General features: G+C 51.3%; 2 protein-coding genes and 1 pseudogene across 3 annotated transcripts in view; 2 read left to right on the top strand and 1 right to left on the bottom strand.

The window, feature by feature from the left end:
• LOC106729373 overlaps positions 1-9,597 on the bottom strand; it is a 30,213-nt pseudogene extending 20,616 nt beyond the window's left edge.
• Positions 9,598-9,691: 94 nt separating this feature from the next.
• NKX2-3 (NK2 homeobox 3) lies at positions 9,692-13,337 on the top strand. The gene is made up of 2 exons (XM_032491123.1): positions 9,692-10,327; positions 11,801-13,337. Exons 1-2 carry the CDS (start codon positions 9,967-9,969, stop codon positions 12,538-12,540), a joined length of 1,101 nt encoding a protein of 366 aa, XP_032347014.1. The 5' UTR covers positions 9,692-9,966; the 3' UTR covers positions 12,541-13,337.
• Positions 13,338-17,719: 4,382 nt separating this feature from the next.
• The window catches only part of ENTPD7 (ectonucleoside triphosphate diphosphohydrolase 7), a 106,567-nt gene continuing 102,270 nt past the window's right edge, over positions 17,720-22,016 (top strand). Inside the window, exon 1 of one of the 2 annotated variants that reach the window (XM_032491118.1) lies at positions 17,720-18,107. The gene's annotated coding sequence lies outside the window, so the exon portion shown is untranslated. The remainder of the gene's footprint in view (positions 18,108-22,016) is intronic. The other variant, XM_032491121.1, reaches the window with a different exon arrangement.

Genomic DNA, 22,016 nt, shown 5'->3' with positions numbered 1-22,016 from the left:
ATGGGGGGAAGGACAAGAATATGTGTTTCATAGGGATGTTGTGACCATCAGGAGTGTGGAACGCTTTGTTTACCCGGTGGGAAGTTTATTATCACGATTAGTATTAACTCCATGGCAAGCGTCTCAAAAGGCAGAGAGGAGGGCCGGCAGCCCTTCTTTTTGGAGAGAAAGCAAAGACGGAGATGGTGAGAAAGGAAGCCGCTCAGAGAGGGCGCAGATGGGAGAGCAGGGGAGAGGGCTCCACCCGGCTCCGCCCCACCCCCAGCCGTGTTTATCTTTAAGGCAGCTTCCAGTCAATCCCACCACCCGGGCACATTCTTGGTCACTGCGGACTACTGCCTGGGCCCTGCAGGAACATCTGGGGAGGGGGGAGGGGGGAACTGTCGAGCACTGAGCAGGAATTCACAAAAGCGGAGAGAACAGAGTCCGTGTGCGACACTCAGCCTAGTAACCCTGGGGCTGCCCAGGAAAGGGAGGAGGGCAGAGAGAGGGAGCTGAATGTGGAAGGCAAGGTACTTTACAACCTTTGGCAAGTTACCTAACCTCTTAGCCTCAGTTTCCTCCTCTGTAAAATGGTTACAGACACCAATAGACAAGAACGGTTGCGAGAAGCAGAAACAGTAGCAATTGTGGGCACTTAGGGGGCATTGACAAAATGCCTGGTGCTATTCTCTGATCTTCATACCCATGAGTCTCCCAGCCCTACCCAGGTCGCTTGCCCACAGTCTGACAGTTTATGTGGGAGTTGGGGAGTGAGGAGGCTCTTAATTACTGAGCCATACTGTGTGTTTATAAGAAAGCCATCCATGAACAGTAGCTAATGTTATCGATATGACCATTGCTGGTGATAGTGTTATTGTTGTAATCGTTACCAGCAGTGTTATTTCTATTATTACTGCTGCTCATTCCCAACTCTAAGTGGTAGTCACCACTAAAGCCTCTTTATGGAAAAGGAAACAGGCTCAGAGAGGGTAAGTGACTTGCCTGAAGTCACACAGCAGATCTGGAACGGAGCGAAGATATTAAAAACCATATGAATTCAAAGGCCAGACATTCTTGCTCACACCGAAAAGGAGAGGTAGAGTGCGGCGTTGCCTGGGGTGGGAGAGGGACACCCACCACCAGGGTAGGTCTGGGGCAGCTGATTTATTTACATTCCTGTGAGGACACTAATTGGCCAGATCTTTATCTAAACATGATAACAATGACATGAGACTTTGGAGATTTGTTTACTGCAGCTAAAAATGATGCATTTGTGGGAGCGAGAAGCTGGTCTGGGTGCAGGATTTGTTTGCTGTGATTCCAGAGGGTGGGAGTGGCAGAGAGAGAGGCTGTTGGTGGTTCTGAGAGTATATTCTAAAACTCCAGTTATTAAGAGAACTAGTCCCATTATTTGCAGACAAAAAAAAGGAGGGGGCATAAAATTTGATAGATGGTTAAATAGTACTTTTCCCCCCAAGTGATAAAAAGTAGCTCACCTGGGAATCCTGCTCTCTGATCGCTGCTCAGTGGAGGAGAGATTCAGAGTCTCCCTCCTGGAGCTTAATAACCACCCCTCACACCCACCTTCAGCCACCATCACAGGAACATTTATTACACATGAGGGCTCTGTAAGCGCTTTCCTTCCATCATTTCTTTAATCCTTCCTGCAGGCCTGTAAATTCTGCATCATTATTATCTCCTTTTATAGGTGAGAAAATCACTGCTTAGCAAGGTTGAAGGATTGCTTTAAGGTCACAAAACTACAAAAGCAGCAGGACCCGGCTCCAAACCTCTCTGGTGGATTCCAGGGTCAATGCTTTGGCCCAAGACAGAGGCATGAGATGTGATTATGATTTAAAGAAAAGCATGTCTTCCCTGGGCCCTACCCCAAATGCAGTCTTCTTACTCTATGGGCTCTCCTGGTCGAGGAGGGCATCATAGGTGCCAACTCTTACGCATGCATTCTTGTGAGGTTTGAGTACATCCGTTCACATACATGCTAATGGGCTTACGGTTGTGGTTGTGGGAAGTATAAAACATTCATAGTGCCAGCATCCATGTTCACTTACTTTATGTGTGTGGGCACAATTATGTACACACACATAACACAGGCCACCCTCTTTACTATACTAATGGGGGATGGATTTTTTAAAGTATAAATTGCAGAATAATTTCAATATGGTTTTTATTACTTTCAAGAACACACACCGTCATTACAACCCTGGTAATAAAATCTATTCCCTCTTCTCTTCAACTTAGACAGGTCCTTATGGGACCACTTTGTACAAGACTAATTGTAATGATCCTATAAATTGCCTGTATGGAAATAATGCATCTGATTATAGTGGAAGCTAGTTTTCATCTTGGATTGTATAAACATTTCTCTCCAAATTTCATGTCGCCACCAGTAATTCACATTATTGTGAGGAAAAAGGGAGGGAGGAGGATTCAGAATGAGTGTTAGCCCAGTCCTCCTGTTTCGATGACACTCTCTGAAAAAGGAGAGCACTAATGTGGAAGCTACATTTATAGGGAGTCCTGAGTGCCTTCTTCCCCATGCTTATCCACGTGTGCACACGCTGATGTGTTCACACAGGAAACCACCTTCCTTTTCATTCCATTCGAGGAGAAAGATAAATCCATAGAAACATATATGTCAGGTCTCTGTCCATCTGTTGGAAACACATATTTATCAAAGTGATGCAACCTCAGAAAAGTGGTTGCAGATGGGAGGTAAAAGGGTAAAGGTTGGCTGGCTGCCTACCTTGCAGCTGGGTAGCCCGACTCATAGGGGAGAAGGCCTCAGACCCTCTCTTTTCTCCAGAGGCCACTGACTCAGTTGCCCCATTAGTGAGTCCCATAGCAGCAAAGTGGGCCAGAAACATGTACAGAGTGCTCAGTCCTTGCCCCTGCTGGCTAGCGTGAGAACCAGGGATCCCACTGTCCTCTCAGATTTGGCCCCTGCATTTTAAAGCAGTCCCTGAAATGCTCCCCAGCTGGGGTGATCTCAAGAGTAAACAGCCCCCTAATCTAAAGCAGGGCTGGCAGGAAACAGAGAAGGGAAGGTTAGTTCAGTCTGTTCTGTCTGTATAGAGTGGGGGAGGGGGTCGGCCCTGGTCTAGGAGCCCCATCTGTGCTCTCAAGGGATGCCTGGGGCCCAGGCCTTATGGTCGCCTTCAGCTCCCCTGTGATCCTCTCCGGATTGCCACAATAGAAGGAAATGGAGGCTCTGCAGGATCTGCCTGGAGCGGGGATTTCCACGGGGAGGGTGGCCAAACCCGCCACCTGGAGCCCCACAGACCCGTCAAGGCTCATAACTGAGGCTGTTGGGAGTTGAGATGCTGGGAAGTGGGAAAGGTCCTACAGGCTGGAGCAGGGTACAGAGGAGTGTCCCTTTCACACACCCAAGGGTGCTTGAGCATTTTTATGAGCAGCTCTTGAGACAGAGTAAGCACAGGGGTGGAATGGGGGAGAGGGGTCTGGGGCAAGGAGTGGGGCCCTCCAGTGCAAGGCAGATGTGTTTGATTCCCTCCATATCAAACACCTGCTGGGTCCAGGGACAAAAAGCAGGAGAGTGATGGAGTGCAGGAGCCAGAAAGAAGAGCAAAGGGAATGAAATAAGATGGGGGAAGGGAGAGGGGAGTGAAAAAATAAGAAAGAGTGAAATGGGGGTGGGGGGTGGAGACTGGACAAGAAGGGAGTCCTGAGAGAGGGGGAGGACGTGAGGGAGAAAGGACATGGGGGAAGGGTGGTGAGGGAAAAGGGAGAGTGAGGAAGGGACGGAGTGGGGGAGTAAGATGGGCCCAGTGAAAGAGAAATGGTCCCGAAAGGGGGAACAGACTGGCTTCGAGGAGGAGGAGGAAGGCCACGGAAGTTCTGGGGTCCAGGACTCAGTGGATCTACAAGGTCTCCGAATGTCGCGAGCCGCGAGAGGTAAGGAAGTCGTCCTCTCCGGTTGGTGGGAGTGCGGAGAGGTTGAGCGGAGTTTGGGAGCCTACAAGCAGGTTCAATGACAGGAGCTCTGCCCGCGTCTCCCCGGGACTCCTCGCTAGGGCCGCCGGGCTCTTGGCCGGCCGCCGAAGAAAAGATGCGCCGGGAGAAGCCGCGGACTCCCGGCCGCAACCAGCGCGAACCAAGTGCACGGGCTTGGAGACGCGGCGCTCTTGGCTGCAGGGCGGAGCAGGGCCCGGCGACTTGACGGTCCCCAGAGCCTCGAGGCCACTGAACTCTTGAACTCCGACCTGACTCACCTGCGTGTCCGCAGGGTGAGGCTGCCGAGTCCAGCGGCCTCGAGTTGCCGGCCGGGACCTGACTGCCCCAGCGCGTCACGCTTTCTATCCCTGTGGATGTGCGCCCCAGTGCGCCACGGCCGCCTGGGGCCTCGGTCCTTGCCGGTCGGGTCCCTGGCGAGTTTTGAGCAAGGCCAGCAGCCCACGCTCTCCCACCCCCAACATCCCCGCAGGGTCAGGCAAGCCGGGACGGTCGCCAGGGCAGTGGTAGTTGTTCGGTGCTCCCGGAGCTTCAGGGAACCAAGGGCAAGTGGGCAGCTAGGCCCGCAGACACAGTCGCCCACTGACGGAGAGAAGGTCCTGCCGCACCTTTGGAATCGCTCTCCAGGTGCCGACCAAAGACCGGGAACTCCAGGCTGAACACAGCGAGAGCGGGATATAAATCGTTACTTACGCGACAAGACATCGGCGAACGTTTCTTTCCAAGTGAGAAAGGTCTTTTTCGTTCTTAAACGGTTTTAAGTTATTCGCTCGAACTTGACCCCCAGGGAGATTTGGGGAAAAGAGTTCTGCGTCCGAGGAGGCCAAGGTCCCTCGGTTTGTGGTTGAAAGCAGACAAGAGTTGAAAAGGTCGAGCTAGGAAGATTCATGAATCTCTGCTTCTTGGGCGATGCAACCACATCCCTCGCCGACTCTCAACCCGCAACTCTTGGTGCTTGGAACAGGCAGGCGCTCTGGTTTAAGTGAATTAATTCGCCAAAGTCTGCCGCCGTTCCTCTGAAGTCAGATTATATTTTAAAAGGTCTAAAGGCATTGAATTTTTGATACAGGAAGTTAAACTCACACTTTATTATAAAAAAAAAAGGTAAAGAATGCAACCAGAATTCCAGTTTAATCCCCAAGTTAAAACTGCTCACAGCACTCCCCCAAAACACACGCAAATAATACAAATAAATGTCTGTGTATAGATGTCTTTTATTTAGGTGTTTTTGTTTGAAAATATATTGACTTTCATTCAACAAAGTTAGCTTTTCTGACCTGTGTGTTTTATTGGCAAAACAGAACTGCTTTTGGTGACGAAAGCTATATTTACATTGTTAACTTAAAGTTTTTGGAGTTGGGCAGATACACATAGGTTTGAAAGGTCCTCTCCTTAAGAAATCGAAACTCACTTCCTCAGCAAGGGCCTGCAATTTACAAAGAACTACAGGGATTACAGAATTTGGACTGATTTTCTCCCAGAGAAAAGAAGTGGTGGGTTATTTAGAAAACTCAATTCCAAACACAATCTGGGAAAATCTGGCATTTATACAAATGCCATACAAGTACAAAAACAAGCTAAAATACTCAAAATGCCATTTTAAAATCTCTTACCAAATTTGTTAAATGAGGAAAAAATTCCTCTCAAGGAATTAGATCAGTTTAATGTTTTCTGGGACTGATGTACCTAGTTGACATTTCTTTAAAAGTAGAAAATATGACCCTTCTCCCAAACACTAGCCTCTAGATTGCTGAAAAATTTGGATAACTTTCTAATATCTCTCAACTAAAAACCAAACTAAAATACATACACATATACATGCCAGCAGCAGCAGCAACAAAAGAACAAAAACCTATTTAGTGCTCCTGCAAAAGAGGATATTTTTTCTTTCTCGTCTTTTTTTTGTTTTTGTTTTTGTTTTTGGTAAGGTAACCAGAAATGAAATTTCTAAGAGAGCAGTGAAAGGACAGTAGGATAGAAAGAAAAAAAGAAAATTCAAAGAAAAACATTCACCTGAAATGTTATCACATAGTTTGGGCTAGCTGAGTTCATCTCAGTTTTTCATGCCTTAATAGAAAATCACTTCTGACTGTGCTACTACATTTAGATTAGAAAGTGACCATAACTGCCACAATAACTTTCAACTTTTTTGGGGGAGCCATGATTATATAATTAAATGGAAATTTAAGCAGATGAAGAGTACCAGCATAAGCAGTGGCATATATGATTAAAATGATCAACTATCTGCCTATATTTATACGTATATTAAGCAATTTTTGTGTCAAGAAGACTAATTTATGGGAACACTTTACAGTTTTCAAATATTCACTACATTTTTATTTGATAATATGTTTGTTGTAATGATTAGCATGTGGCTTTTCTCCTTAAAAGGTGTAAGTTTATATATAGCCTATGTATCTATATAGCACTTCTCTTTAGATAATTTGTCATCATTTTACTACTATCTTTAATCATACGTGGAAGGAGAAAGACGTATAAAATGTATAATGTGACAAAACCGAGTGCATGCAGATGCACTCGACTAAAATAAAACCAAACGCTTCCACGGATGCAAAGATATTTACTTTATCTGACAGTAATTAGCTAAACTGTCTGGAACGAAAACCTATTATTAGTCGAGCACAGCTCTGGGATTTCAAAGATCCTCTCTTCCGACAAGAGAATGCAAATACCCCTAGAACGCGGTAGTAACTGGATACGCGCTGGAACCAGATTCCACATTCAGATAAGTGACTCTCAAGAATCGACCGCTGCTGTTACGTGTAACTACTGCTCTGGCGTTTTCGTTCAGGACAGCGGCGCGCAGCTGGCGGCGCACTCGCTCTCGGTCGTCGTTGCTGCGGACCGAGGAAAGGCGGGCTCCCTAGATGTGACTGGCCTGGCGGGGATCCCTGCAGGGAAGCTCCGCTGCGGGGTGAAGCAGACAGACCAAAGGGAGCCTCCCGAGTCCCTGCTCAGAGCATATGGCCAAAATCAGCTCCAGGTAAACGGGTAGAAGTCTTCCGCCCGCCAGATCAGCAGAGTTGGAGGTGGAAAGAGAAAAAATGGACAGGGCATAGAAATTGACTGCTAGGCCCATTCCCCTGTGTTCCTCACACTCCAGCTCCTCACGGGCCTCCAGCTCTGCGGGCCTGAACTGCGTCCGGCGGACGCCTGCGGAGAAGCGATCTGGTCAGGAGCTTCAGGAGAGAACCATTCATGCCTGGGCCAAGGGTACCTGGCAGGGTAGTGGTGGCAGCGGGCTTGGAGGAGAGCGAACCGCGCGGGCCTGCAGGTGGGAGACAGCCTTCTGCGTGCTCAGGAAGGCAGCAACTCGGTGGACCCGGGAAGGCAGCAGCGGGCGTGTGGGCGTGTCTCCGTGTTCCCGGCACCCCAGGCCAAGGATTCTAAGATAGGGATTCTTGGGGATGAGCTTAGGGAAACCCTGGGAGCGAAGCACCGTGGAGAAGCAAGAGTGGTAGCAAGGAGAGATGCGGATTTCGGTTGGAAACTGGGGAGAGATATTTTCCGTAGCTTTTGCCTTTTTTTTTTCTTTTTCTGAATCTTGAAATCACTCAAGAAAATCAGCCACAGAGGCAAAAAAACATTGGGGGGACCAAGGGGGAAGCAGAAACATTCCCAACGACAGTCTAGCCATCGAAATAAGAGTGAAGAATGGGGCTAGAGGCAGCTTCCTTCTTTTATACTCCACATGCCACCGCGACGTACACACTCAAGGACCCCTACCCTGCAGTGCCCAGCACTCACCCCCACCTTCTCTCTGGATCTTTGCGCGGGAGCGCTCGCAATCCGCAGCAAAAGCAGGCGCATTCTTCTCTCTGCAGTTCCGCGGCCTGGTTTGGAGACGCCGGCTCCGCCTGAGGCGTCAGTAGTCTCAGAATTCAAAGTAGAAAGGCACCAGGCGCCCCTGCGACTGAGATGGTAGTCCTGACGCAAAGCCCAGCTCACCGAGGGCTGCAGGTCGCCGCCACCTATGTAGTCCCCGGCGCACGTGGCCTGAGACGAATCCCAGCTCCCCGGGCGGCCCCAGGGGCAGACTCCCCGCACCATTTCCGCTCCCTCTTGAACAGCCCCGCCTCTCCCCTCTCCCGACTGGCTGTTCTTTCTCTCCTCAGCCATGGGCACCCACTGCTCCCGCCGTTGCGGGCCCCCTCCCCCGCCGTCCCCATGACAGCTCTCCACTCTCGCTCCCCACTACCATCTCGTGTCTGCCTTGTGTCTGCCGCCGCTTGGAGGCGTTGTCCACAGTCCCTAAACCTTCCATCCGCCCCTTCAAGCTGAGGCCAGCGTTCCCCCAGCTCCAACATCTTGGCCACCTAGGCTGGATGAGGAGCAACAAGGTTTGGCCAGAACTTGTCCCTATTTTTTTTTAAGGCTAGCGCTGCGCACGGGTTTTTTGTGGGCTGCTGCTCCTCTCTGGGCTAGACGTGGTGGCCAGCGAATGCCTATTGTGCAGATGATCCCCACCATCGAGGAGTTCCCAGAATCTCAGGGGATCCCACAAAACAGATTCGCCCACAAAATAACCAGGGCCGCAGGAGGGGGTCAGAAGACATGCGGGTTGGGGAAGTTAGAAAGATGCCTCGGAGGGCCAAGGCCTAGACCCAGGCGCCCAATTTCAATAGGCGGAAAAGACGGCCTCCATGGTGGGTCACCTCCCTTGTGAAGACAGATCCTGCTCTCAAGACCGTATGAAACCGCCCAGTGTGTGTGGCACTCCAGACACGTCATCAATGCAGTCAACAAACACTGCCTGACCTCTGATGCAGAATAGCGGTAGTTGACACGTATTGAGCACTAACAAGCGCGGGCCATGCTCTAAACTCCTGGCATGTTTTGCCTCATTTATCCCTAGCAACAACCCTGAAAAAGGTATTACTGTCTTCTTTTTGTAGACAGAGAAACTGAGGCTTAGAAACGCCCAAGGCTATATATACACTCAGTAGGCCAGGATTCAAACCAACTTTATCAGACAACTAAGTTCAGTAATAACTCCATCTTCCTGTCTCTCACATACCTGCTTAGTTCAGCCGCTGGAAGGGCTACGAAAGCAAATGCAACCAGGAGCCTCGGGGGCTCATAGTTTACCCGGGGAGGCCAGGCAGGCAATATAGCAATAGTGATAAGCGGCACGAATGTCCTTTACTAACACGCGCTGCAAGTTCAGAAGCGAGAGAGATGACTTCCAGCTAGGCGATCAGGGAGCGATTCCTTCGAAGAGGTGGTATGTGAGCAGAGCTTCGGAGAACAGCTTTCGACTAATGGAGAAAAGGGCGGGGAAGACGTTCCGAGTGGAGGGAACAGCTTGAGCAAAGTCAACAAGGCGGGAACACACACGTCGCCCATCCATAGGTATATGAAACACTCCATCTCCTTGGGGATCCAGTGCCGGGTATTTACAAGCCAGGAGGTTTTCCTGTCCCGTAGCAGGTGGAAAAACCACGCTCCTAAGCTATCCTTCCTGGCAGTTTGTTCGCGGACAGGAAGCCTCCCAGAACTGGCCCTGGCCGGGAAGGCGCGGCCAGGCAGGGTGGGAATCGGTAGTTCGAGTTCCCAGGTCAGTGTAGCTTCGCCCGCAGCGACCTGGACTTCGCCGCTCTATACTAGTCCTTGTCTATTTCTTAAGGTAGCGCCACGGCACCCCGACTCAGTGGATGCAGGGGGGCGTGGTCCACATGAGCTGGAACCAATGGAGAGGGAGGCCTAGGCGAGAGCCCCGCCCCCGACGTGACGCACGACCCCCGGACTCAGGCTTCGCAGCCCCGGCCCCAGTCCCTGCAGTGGCTGTAACAAAACCCAGACCCCCAGGTCCGGGCCAATGGAGGCGATTTAGACTGAAGTGGGACCGCGTCTGTCAAAAGCCGTACTCGGCAGCAGCGGCGGAGTCCAGAAGGAGAACTGGAGCCGCCGCACTGCCTCCCCGCCCCCGCCGGGATTTATTGAGTATTTGGTCTGGACAATTAAGTGGCCCTGATGATGTTACCAAGCCCGGTCACCTCCACCCCTTTCTCAGTCAAAGACATTTTGAATCTGGAGCAGCAACAGCAACAGCACTTCCACGGCGCGCACTTGCAGACGGACTTGGAGCACCACTTTCACTCGGCGCCCTGCATGCTGGCCGCTGCTGAGGGGACGCAATTTTCAGACGGAGGGGAGGAGGACGAGGAAGAAGAGGGCGAGAAACTGTCCTATTTAAACTCATTAGCTACAGCCGACGGCCACGGGGATTCGGGACTGTGCCCTCAGAACTATGTCCACACGGTTCTGCGAGACTCGTGCAGCGGGCCTAAGGAACACGAAGAGGAGTCCGAAATCGTGAGGGACCGCAGCCAAAGTGAGTAGAGGGAGGGGGGAATGAAACGCATCACACATCTGGAGCAATGGCTGAGTGCCCGCAAACCTTGCTAGCTCTAATGCCCGCTCCTTTAATCTTTGCTTGGGTCATGCCTGGCTGTGGTCAACTACAGCTCTGCAAAGTGCAGGTGCCTGCAAGACGGAGGGAAAAGGACGAGGTGACTCTGCCAACTACTCCCCCAGAGGCCGGGGGAAGATGCAGCCCCCGAGGGAAGAGAAAGTAGTTATTGCTGCCCTGATGCTGATGAGCAACGTGATCAGCTGCTGGGTCCTAACAACACAGTAGTTTTGGTCTTCCCAAGAGCCAGAGGGGCACGAGCCTGAACCATTCCCCCTTTCCCTCTAGCATGAGAGGAGTTTTCTGAGACCAGGGCAGCCACTCCCTCTTGGAAAAGACGGTTTAAGCAGATTGTGTCCCTAGCGTGCTCAGGGAGCAGGAACTTTGGTAGAGTCCAGCTGGGTTATTTCCTCACTTCTTCGTTTGGAACTCAGCGTCCTCGCACCCAAGGCACCAGGCAGAGAGGGAGGGGATGGTGGGATGGAGCGTGGGAATACAGTCCATTCCGGGCGACCACAGCACTCATACCCCTAGGGCACCGGCCTTTTTTAAAATATTGTTAATGTTTTGCTTTGTGTCCCAGGCTGTGGGGCTTTAGGCGGAGTGAAAAACAGGCGGAATTTAGTAAGAGCCCGGCAGTTCAAGTAGGACGGGAGGTGAATTGGATAGGGAAATAAGATAACTGAATAAAGACTCCTAGAAATGTTTGTTTCTGAGGGACGGAACCAAAGAATCTCTTTCCCCAAGAGGAAGTTTGTTGTGTCAGAAGACAAGGCCTGTGCTCTGACAACTCCCCTGGGCCTAAAATTGACACGAAACTGCATTAGTCAGTCAAATTTCTTTTTCTAAGGTAACACAGATGTCATCACGCAGACATTTAGCTGTGTGAATGTAGGCTTTTAAATGCAAAAAAAAAATAGTCCCTGGACAATACACAAGAGTAATACTCAGATATTTCTGAGCAGAAAGATTTTCGCGCAACTCATGCACACCAACCTCCAAATACCGATATGTCTCACACCTTCAGCTATTCATGACGGAGTAGAAGGCAAACGAGTTTGCAAATACTGTTGTTAACTTTCATCCTGAAAATAGTCATTAGCACGCCGAGCCGCACATTTAATACAGGGTAATCTCTCGCAGATGCTTAAGTTCTAAATAAATGCGCACTACCCCTCCCCACGGAGTGTTGCCTCCGCCCGCCAAGGGCATTCTGAGGGCCCTTGGGCTGTCACAGGGTCCCACGGAGCCAGGAGCCACAAACTTTACCAAAAGTCCAGGCAGTTATTACCGCACGCCCCGCGCTGCCACCATAAAGGGCCACAGTGCTCTGAACCAGAGCTGCGATGAGGGCAGAAACAGCTAAGGGATTCTGTTGTTTTGCTTCTTCCGCAGAAAGCTGCCAGCTGAAGAAACCTCAGGAGGCGGCTGGAGACTGTAAGGCGGCGGAGGACAGCGAAAGGCCGAAGCCACGAAGCCGCCGGAAGCCCCGGGTCCTCTTCTCGCAAGCCCAGGTCTTCGAGCTGGAACGCAGATTCAAGCAGCAGCGGTACCTGTCGGCTCCTGAGCGTGAGCACCTCGCCAGCAGCCTGAAGCTCACGTCCACGCAGGTGAAGATCTGGTTCCAGAATCGCAGGTACAAGTGCAAGAGACAACGGCAGGACAAGTCTCTGGAGCTGGGCGCCCACGCGCCCCCGCCGCCGCCGCGCCGCGTGGCCGTACCGGTGCTGGTGCGGGACGGCAAGCCGTGCGTCACTCCCGGCGCGCCAGCCTACGGCGCGCCCTACAGTGTGAGTGCGGGCGCCTACTCCTACAACAGCTTCCCCGCCTACGGTTATGGGAACTCGGCAGCCGCCGCCGCGGCCGCCGCTGCTGCAGCCGCCGCCGCCGCGGCCTATAGCGGCAGCTACGGCTGTGCGTACCCGGCGGGAGGTAGCGGTGGTGGCAGCAGCGGGGCCAGCGCGGCGGCTTCGGCCATGCAGCCTGCCTGCAGTGCGGCCGGAGGCGGCCCCTTTGTGAACGTGAACAACCTGGGAGGCTTTGGCGGCGGTGGCGGCACTCAGCCCTTGCATCAGGGTGCGGCGGCTGGGGCCGCGTGCGCTCAGGGCACCTTGCAGGGCATCCGGGCCTGGTAGGGACTGGTCAGGTCACGCGGCTGGCGCCCCTCCGCAGCCTGGCGCCGCGGGACTGAAGTGCGAGAAAGGCTGGATCCAAGGAAAGGCCAGGTCCCCTCGTTAAAAATATAAATGTATGTATACACACACACGTCTCGCTTCCCAGGGCCCCCCCGAAGCGCAGCTCACGCGACGCCTGGGGAACGGGGCTCAGGGGTGAAAATACCCGGTAGCTGTCGCGGAGACTGTCTATAAGGCAGAAACGCCGGCTGGGTGCCGAGAGGATGATGGCCCCGAGCCTGGCTCCGAAAGGAGTGCGAGAGGCTGGGACTCTGGCTGCCGCTCGGTTCTCCCAGAGCGAGAAGGGCTTTTCTCCCTCGGCCTTCCCGCGGCCTCCGCGAGGCACTGGCAGAGAACTCAAGGACGAAAAAAGCATGAAGGAGAGAAAAATGGGCGTAGTGGCTTGAGAAATCCCAGGCCCTACAGACCCTCTGCCCCCTTTGCGGGGTCGGAGCGCCACACCACAGTCCATTTTCCTTTTCGAATCGCCTGCCCTCCGCAAGGAATACCTTGGCCTGGATTTCTGGATTGTCAGGCGGGGTAGGACTCTGCGAGAAAAACCAGAGAAGCGAGATCAAAAGTTGGGGGCCGAACAAATCTGGGACCTGGTGGCCCACCGAAGGTGTTACTGGGTTTCCTTTCTGTTTCATATTCTGTATTCAACACATATAATATATATCTAACTATATCCACACACCATGTACACACCCGCTGCCATACACTACAGGAGTCAATAAACAAGGTGCAATATTTTCAAACCGTTGGCCGGCTACAGACTTTATTTAGTCAAAAAAAAAAAAAAAAAAAAAAGAGAGAGAGAGAGCGAGAGTAAAAGAGAGAGGATCCTTTAAACAGGGCGGGTGGGGAAGGCAAAGATGCGCCAGGGAAAGCAGTACCCCTTGGCGATCGCAGGCCTGGTCTCCCCCGCCCTAGCCCCCAGGCTTCAAGTCTGGTCTCCCCAAGGCTTTGTTCTTTAATTTCTCTTTACTCTTGTAAGGAAGACAGGTCGGAGACTCAAGGTCTTTTGAGGTCCTGGGCTTTGTAATCCCCCCAAGTTTCACCCAGATGCTTGGGCTAGTATCTGGGTCTGCGTTAGATCAAGACTTAGATTCTGTCCCATGTCGAGGGTCTCCAGGGAAAAGGAAACCTAGCTCCCAGGCCTAGCCTTAGGAGGCGAGAAGGCGGCTTCATCTACAGCCGCCGCCCCGGCTTCCAGCGCGCCCGGGGGCGCTACGCCCCGCGGCGGCCGAGTTCTCCCCCTCGGCCGCCCTCCCTTCTCCCCCGGCGGCCGCGGCTTTATGCGGCTCCTTGTCACTTGTGGAGAATGCCTGTGCGAGGGCTGTGCTGCCACACGGCCGATTGTGAGCGTGCCAAGGCGGGTGAATGGGGAGGCCTCAGAGCGCCGCGCCATTGTGGGGCCGGGCCTTGCTGAAAGGCGGCTCCGGGCCGGGAAGGTGCGGAAAGAATGGCTTTTTATTGGAGTCCCGAACAAAAGGTGTGGTAGGAAGGCGAAGTCCCCTGCGCGAACAAAAACCCCAGAGCGTCGGGATTGACGTCCCCCCCCCCCCCGAGCTCCCCATTGCTTCTCAGAGCAGGGGCTTTGTGCAGCAGTCTGCTCAACAGAGGGACAGAGAAATGCGCGCGGGTTTTGTTCCCCACTTTTTGTGCGCTGGGGGAGGGGGCGACAAGGGGGGACGGGGGCTGGGCGGGCAGCAGGGAGGGGCGCGCTGATTAGGCCCGGCCGGCCGGGGCGCGGAGACGTTCAGCGGGAGTCGGCGGCCTGAATGCAGGGTCATTATTGCTACAAGTTTAGCAATTTCGCCCTTACAGGAGGGGGCGGGGGCTGCTAGTTTGCTGCGGGGCCGCCGGGCTGGAGAGCTGCAGAGCCTCGGAGGATGAGGAAGAAAAAAGAGGGGAGGGAGGGAGGGAGGCAGGCAAAGGAATCCTCCAAAACCGACTGACCGCCCAGGATGAGGCTTGGACGCGTCCAAAAGGGCCTAGCGGGATGCTGGAAAGGCGGCGCCTGGGGGGCGAAGATACGCCCTCCCCTCGCCTCTCTTGATGCAGAAAGACCCCAGAGCCGGGCTAGAGTTAGTGCACCGGACTGCCGGTCCCTCAGCTCCTCGCTGCCAGTTCCTTCTTCTCTCAAGTCGCACTGGAGCTGGGACACCGCCTCCCACCATCACTTTCACCACCGTGGCGCCCCAAGTCCACTTCCAAATGAGCCTTCTCTCCTGGAGCTATTATATTCCCTTAAGTTGCTTAGGCTAAGGGCATGGAGGGAATTCTTGCTTCCTGACACGTTTCTCAATGCCTGCAGCCGCTAAGGACTCATTCATTCATTCCTTGATCTATTCAAAAGTATTCATTAATACTGATACTACTAATATAGGTGAACTCCCCCGTTCTGGCTATTGGGGACGGTGAAAAAACCTGTTCCCTCAAGCTTAGGAAGTTTATTTGAAGGGGTGTGTGTGGTGGGGAGATAGACAACTAACAAATAAATGTAAAAACACGTAGTAGTTAAATTCTAAAAAAGAAATAGAACCAGGTACTGGAGGGAGGATTCTTTTGGAGTAGGTGGTCAGAGAAAGCCACGTTGAGGAGATTAAGCTGATGCATGAATGACAAAAAGGAAGCCAGCCTAAGCAGTGCTTTGCTGTTGGAGCCTCCCGTGCTTCTCTGCACATGCCACCCCCCACCCCCTTGTCTGAAATGCCCTAGTACCCTCATCTTTCTGGTGAGCTCTTTCTCCTCCTTCAAGGCCACACTTTTTTCCTGAGCCACCCAAGTGGAGGTAATCACCCTCATAAGTGCCATCAGAGTCTTAGGTACTTTCCAATATCACAACATAGTGTCATGCAAAGATTTATTTGTCTCTCTCCCTCCACGTGAGGGCCTGAGGTTGTGGGGGGGGGGGCCAGGTTGGCATCTTTTCCCTCTGGGACAGATAACACGGGGTCAGTCTCCTTCAGCGCCACCTTCCCCAGTGCGGATGTCCCCAGTGGTGTGGAACTTTGGCATTGGGTGCTAGCTGCAAAGGAGAGGCAGAGCTAAACTCTTAACCTACCTGGGCAGAGCCAGAAAACCTGAAGTGGTCGTGGGAGATGAGCCACCTAGCCCATTCCCAGAGAAAACTTAAGTCTTGGGTACCCCATGATGCTGCCTGGGGACATCGCTTCCCCAAGAGATCATCGCCCCTTGCCCAACAGCTCAAAACGTAGGAAAAGAGGCTGAGAACTTGGTGATGACCTTGATACGAGGATACAAAGTTTAGGGTTGGGGAAGACTCAGGGATAGGGAAGAAAGCGAGGACTCAGGTGGAGTGGGGTTGGAAACCTGGGATGTGTATGATAAATCTGGGACCTGCATCTAGGACCCAATTCAACTTCCCCTACATTCACTAGGTGAGGAGTATGATTAGTGATCAAGATGCTGCCCTGCACGGCGCGCTCACTTGCAAGACGGGATTTCGGCAAGTGCGCTAGGAACCCAAGTCTCTGGGAGCGGACTCCATTGCTCCGCTGGGGGTTTCCTAAGCAAGCAACTCCTTTTTCCCCATCCTTGTCTGTATCCTGCTGGGCCATGGCCTCAAAATGCTCCCTAGTGCCGGATCCCCACCTTCCTTGCCTGGCTTCCTCCTGGCCCGAATTAATCTTCCTTCACTCTGCATCCATCCCCTCCTGTTCTGGAAAAGAGGCATGTGACCCTCAAAGAGGAAACAGAGCTGGTTTTAAGGATTGGCTTCTGCGTAGTTTGCGTGTCTTGGGATACTTAAAGGCAGTCTGGACCAGCCCCCTTCCCGAGATCTACCCTTCCCAAGATCCTGCAATCTCCAAGTATAAATAGCTCACATCTCTTCGATGAAAGATTTCCGTACTGCTCAGTTACTGGGGTTCCAGTGCCTTGGTCATCAGAGGGTGAAAACCCTTGACTAACAGCTACCTCTTCCTTGACCTCCCTCTCCGAGGGAGAAAGAAACCCTCCCTGGCCCAAACTGCTGCTTCACTGATTGTCTTGTGAGCCAGGAGTAATTGTAAAATCCAGGCTGGCCTTCTAATGACCCATGAGACTTTGAGCAGATCAAGTAAGTGCCCCTCTGAGCTCTGGTTTCTGAGCTCTAAGACAGAGAGAAGGATAGACTATGATTTCAGACATCACTTCTGACTCAAACCCTCCTTGCTTCCCTGAATAAGTAGATCATCCCTCCCCATCCAAAGACTTGGGCTCAAGAAGTGGGTAGGCACTACTGGTGGAGTTGGTGGAATAGATTCTAGACGGCCAGCATCTTTTTTTTTTCTCTCTTCCTCTACAGAGCCTAATCTTGAGGGCTTAAGAGGATGGACTCTGGAGTCAGGCTGCCTCCGTTCTAATCTCAGCACCACCACAATTAGCAGTAAAGATTTGGTATAAGTTAGGAGCATTCTGAACCTCAGTTTCCTCCTCTATAAAATGAGTATGCTTATAGCACCTCTTATGTAGGGTTTTTTTTTCTTACAGTAAAATGAGCAAGTATTAAGTGTACAACTCAATGAACGTTTATGTATGTAAACGCTCGCATACCAATCACCTTGGCTTTGAAAATTAGAGATGATCGGTATAAAAGCAGCTTTAGGGCAGTGTCTGATTTGCATCAAGCGTTGCATGCGTGTTATAGGCCAGGCCAGTGCTATAATTCAGAAGCCCAGGACTGTGTTGTGCCTTGGAGGCACTCCCAGGTGGCGGGGAGAGCCGGACAGGCCCGAGGACTCAGAATAGCAACACAGAGGTGGGTCAGAGCCATGGCTGGTTAGCCAGGGGCAGGAGGCACCAGGCGGGACTGGCAAGGGGGGCAAACTTTTCAGAGGCTTGCACCTTGGTTGGGTGCGGGGGATTCGACCGAAGGGGAAGTTGAAAGGGGAAGGTTCCAAGCAAAACCTCGAGTCTGCTCTAATCCATCGCTGCAGGGAGGAAAAGGTCTGAAGGGGAAACCCAGGCGCCCTCGGCAGGGCTTCTAGAGATCCCGCGCCTCGAGGTTCCCGGGCGCCGCCGGGCTGACCTGAGCCCTCACAGCTCGGCCGGGGTGGGGCCGGGTGGGCGGGCGCTTCGCTCGGGAACTGCGCGTGCAGGAGGCGGGCTGGTTCAAGGCCTCCACCGCAGCCGCCTCTTCCTTCGTTTATGGTCAGGGCCCAGAGGGGACGTCCTGGGCGCCTTTTCCCAACTCGAGGGGCCCGAGCCGGAGAAGAACGGCGGATTCTCCGTGACCACACTTCAGTGCTCCGCCTCCGCCTGCTCCGCGCCAGCGAGAAGGAGCCTCGGAAGCGCTGGGGGCGGCGCAGGTGCCGCGGGGTCGGGCGCCGCGTGTGAGGCAGGCCTGGGGCGGTCGGAGCCCGCCGGGCAGGGAGCGTACGGCGAGCGCCGGGAGAGCCTGGCCAGCCCCCGGGGTGAAACCTCAAATTGGAAGAGCCAGGCGTCCTGGCGGTCGCGACCCGGGCGCGGAGCCAGGCCCAGTCCGCAGCGCGGAGGTAGGACACTCTGCGGATCGTTTGGTGAGTCCATAAGGCCTCTGGGCCAAGTCCAGAGAGGCCTCGCGGCGGGGAGGGGGCAATGAGTTCAAAACTACGTTTGCTCTGTTGAAAAGACGCTACCCCCAAACCTAGACTGTAGGTAACGTTAGTAGCAGCAAAATTTTCCAAGGGGACTTTTAAAATTTTTATTGAAGTATGAAACGCAGGCAGGAAAGACCTAAGTGTACACACAGCTCGCTGAATCTTCATAAACTGAACACTCCCTGTGAACAACACCCAGGTGAAGAAACAGAGCTATACCAGCCCCCACCCCCACCCCAAGTCCCCTCATGCTCCCTTCTTGTCACTACCGTTGCCGCCAAGGGTAACCACTATCCTGGCTTAGCAGCCAGTAGCCAGGATAGATTCGTTTTGCCTGGTCTGGAACGTTATATAAGTGGAATCGCAGAGCGTGTACTCTGTGTGCGTGGCTTCTTCCATTTGTGAGATTTACCTATGTTGCTGCGTGTCGTTGTAGCTCGTTCATTTTCATTACTTTAAAGTATTCCCCTGTGTGATGTGCCACAATTAATTCATCCGTTTTGCTATTGATGGACATTTGGGTAGTTTCTAGTTTTGAGCTGTTGTGATGAATGCTGCTACAAACATTCTAGAACAGAATCCTGTGGAACTTTCTGCAGTGATGAAAATGTTCTACATCTGTGCTGTCCAGTATGGCAGCCGCTACTCACATGTGGCTGTTGAGCAACTGAGCCATGACTGGTGTGACTGAGGAACTGGATTTTTAATTTTCTAAAATTATAGTTAATTTAAATGTAAAGAGTTATATGTGTTGGACAGCACAGTTCTAGTATGTCTTTGGGTGACTGTAATGCACATTTCTATTCTGTATATACCCAGGAGTGCAACTGTTGTGTGTTAAGAGTTGAATGTCAACTTTAGTAGATTCTGCCAAGCAGTTTTCTAAAGTTGATTGTACCAATTTATACTCCCGCCAGCAGCAGCACCACCACATGCTCCCCAATATTTAGTATTTTCATTCCATTTCTTTCATTTTAGCTATTCTGGTGAGTATGTAGTTAAAAGAAGTTTTTGTTCACTTTTTTTTTTTGAAGAGGGAAGTAATTAAGTTTATTTATTTAGTTTTTCGATGGAGGTACTGGGGATGGAACCCAGGGACCTCATAAATGCTAAGCATGTACTCTACCACTTTAGCTATACCCTCCTCCCACTTTTGTTCACTTTTAAATAAGATTATGAAAATTGCCACTGAACCATAGTGAAAATGATGATGATGATGGTTGGAGGAATTTCTTGGGGACTGAGAGGTGTTATAAGGATGTAAAGCTCACCCTTTTACTACCCTACTTCTGTAGCTCAGCCTCCCACCCAATCAGCCTTCTCCCTTGGAACTGGACCAGGATTAGCTGGCCATTAGGGAAGAGGCTACATGTTTGGAGGTGATCCATCTCCCACATCTCTTGTTACTTTTTGCCTTCCTAAAATCAGAGCCCCTCTTCCTTTACTATTATAATTGGAATATCCCACCAGAGGACAGAGTGAGACTGCCTGGCAGGCTGCAACCATGGCAGAGAAGCTGGGTTTTGCACTGACTTCTGTTTTAGTTTGCAGTTTGGCTCTGCCTTGTATAAAAAGTCATTAACAGTCCTGGATGTGCTATGTCACTGGCTTGCTAAGAAGCGAAGTCAGCCCTGGGGAAGCAGCACAGGGACTCCTTACTGTGTCAGGCTCTGTGTGTGTGTGTGTGTGTGTGTGTGTCTTGCTTTGTAGATGTTCTCTCTAATCCTAAGAATAACCTTGTAAATTTACACATGTAGGAACTGACGCTCAGAGATGTTAAGTCATTCCCCTCAAGGCTGCACAGCTAGTAAACAGTGGCAGCAACACCAGTAGGACTTTCTACCAATGCCACTGAGAGCATTTCTGATGTTTTCTACATCCCTTCCCTGGGTAAACAGAGCCCTGGCTGGTGCAGATCTTGAAATTCTGGATCACATTAGATGTCTTCTGCTAAGCTTCCCTTCAGACAGACTCAAACCGATCACTGATGGCTTGTGTGTGGTCAAATAAGCAGAGGAGGTGTTTGTCATATTGTGTTACTCGTGGAATTCACTTTGTGTGACACACGAGTTCTTGGACATTTGTGTGCAACAGAGCTTTTTACTTGTGGAAAGGGAGAAAAACTGAGTACATCTTAAGTTCATCCCTGGAATTTGTTGCTTAAAATTATTCCAAAGTGAATTAATTTGTGAAGTGAAGGATTCTTTTAAAATATGAATAATAACCCAGCATTTGCATCGTAAGTTTGGGTTTTCGAATAATAAACAAGGGTGGAGAGCAATTCAAAATTATATGCAGGATTCCACACATACTTCTTCTTTCATTGAGAAATGTTCTAATGAAAGTTTCACCTGGACCATCTTGACAATGAGTTCTCTGGGAGGTCTACAGATTTGTTCTCTATCCAGATGGTGAGTTGCTAGAATCCCAGTGCCCTAGCAGTTACTGGTGGATTCAGGCTTGACTTGGGTATGTTTTGTAGTCCGTGATCACACAGTGAGCCTCTCATAGATGGGGCTCAAGAGTCAAATGGCTTCTTAGATTAAAAGACCCTCCCAGCCTTGAGATTCTTTAAATTAAATTAAATTAAATTTACATGACTATAGATTCAGAGATTTCAGCTGTGCTGGTGGGAAGGGCCTTAAAAGTCACCGAAGTCTGGCTCTCTTCTGATGCTGAATCATGTGTGAAGAATTGTGGGCAAGAAACTGTCCCATGTCTCCTGGACACCACGCATGGGACAACCACTCACCTTTCCACTCCATAAGTATGAGAAAGTTCTGGCCAATGTTCACGTGGAATCTGCCTCCTGCAGTTTCCATCAGCTGTTCCTCTTGTTCCCACAGATGTCTACTCCTGCATGTCAGTTCTGCACATAGTTGAGGCCAGCCATCGAATCTCATGTAGCCCTTCCCTTCTCCAGGTGAAATAGCCTCGGTTTCTTTGGCTGTCCTCGACCCCCTCGTCATTCTTCAGTGGGTGTCCTCTAGCTCATCCTTTTCTTCTGTGCCTGGGCTGCTCTGGTGTGTTCCCCATAGGAAGCCCCCTTTCCTGAGCCTTCCTGGACTATTCTGAGAAGTCTGAGGCCTGCGGGGAGTCTCTCCCTCATGGGTCCCATTCTCCTCAATTTATGTTTTATTCCTTAGTCTTCAGAGGGATATGTATCCATTCTCTCTCAAAGTAACACTTCCCCTTAAAGTCTAGAGCTATTTTCTTTCCTACTTCTAGAAACAGTGCTTCTTATTTTGAGTTCTGAGGTTCCCTCACCCTATGATTTAATATTTTCCACCTTCCTTCCTTTCACCCTCACACATGCAGCATTCTCTCCATATTATTGTCTCTGAACACTGGCGTCCCTTCCTCAAATATCTTTCCTCCCCCTCTAGGGTTAGATTTCTGAATATTTGTCTTGACAACTACTTCCCTTTCCCTCAGCCAGAACAACACTGACCTCCCACAGTGGTGACTACTGCTGCCCAGTTGGAAGTTACCTTTGTGGTCAGCTGGCTCGGGTCTTTCCCTGATGCCCAATGCCCTTCAGCAGCACTCCTGATGTGCTCAAGTCCTGCCACTCCTTCTAATTACCTGAGACTCATTCTTGGAGATCAGATGTCTTCTCCTCCAGCTTGTGCTTTATTACCTGTCTTCAGTGTTTGGCATATGACATTTTTTTCTGGAAAGTCTGGGAAGTTTGACACCCTGTAACTATGCTGATCATTTTCTTTCTTAAAGAGTAGTTACTCCTCTTCTTTCTCCAGCCCCACTTAATGGAGCCCTACAAGTCTCAGTGCCTTTTCTACACTCTTGCTGTCCTAAAGCTTGTCATTGTACACACAGCGTCAACTGTCA

This window comes from Camelus ferus, chromosome 11, assembly GCF_009834535.1.
Source record: "Camelus ferus isolate YT-003-E chromosome 11, BCGSAC_Cfer_1.0, whole genome shotgun sequence".
Lineage (NCBI taxonomy): Eukaryota > Metazoa > Chordata > Mammalia > Artiodactyla > Camelidae > Camelus > Camelus ferus.
The sequence above is the reverse complement of the archived record's forward strand: the minus strand, read 5'-3'. Positions and strand labels throughout refer to the sequence as shown.

Bases quoted from the DNA above. Each gene is read 5' to 3' on its own strand.
- NKX2-3 (XM_032491123.1), top strand. From the start codon at position 9,967: ATGATGTTACCAAGCCCGGTCACCTCCACCCCTTTCTCAGTCAAAGAC. The intron at 10,328-11,800 runs GTGAGTAGAGGG...CTTCTTCCGCAG, and splicing joins CGTGAGGGACCGCAGCCAAA to AAAGCTGCCAGCTGAAGAAA.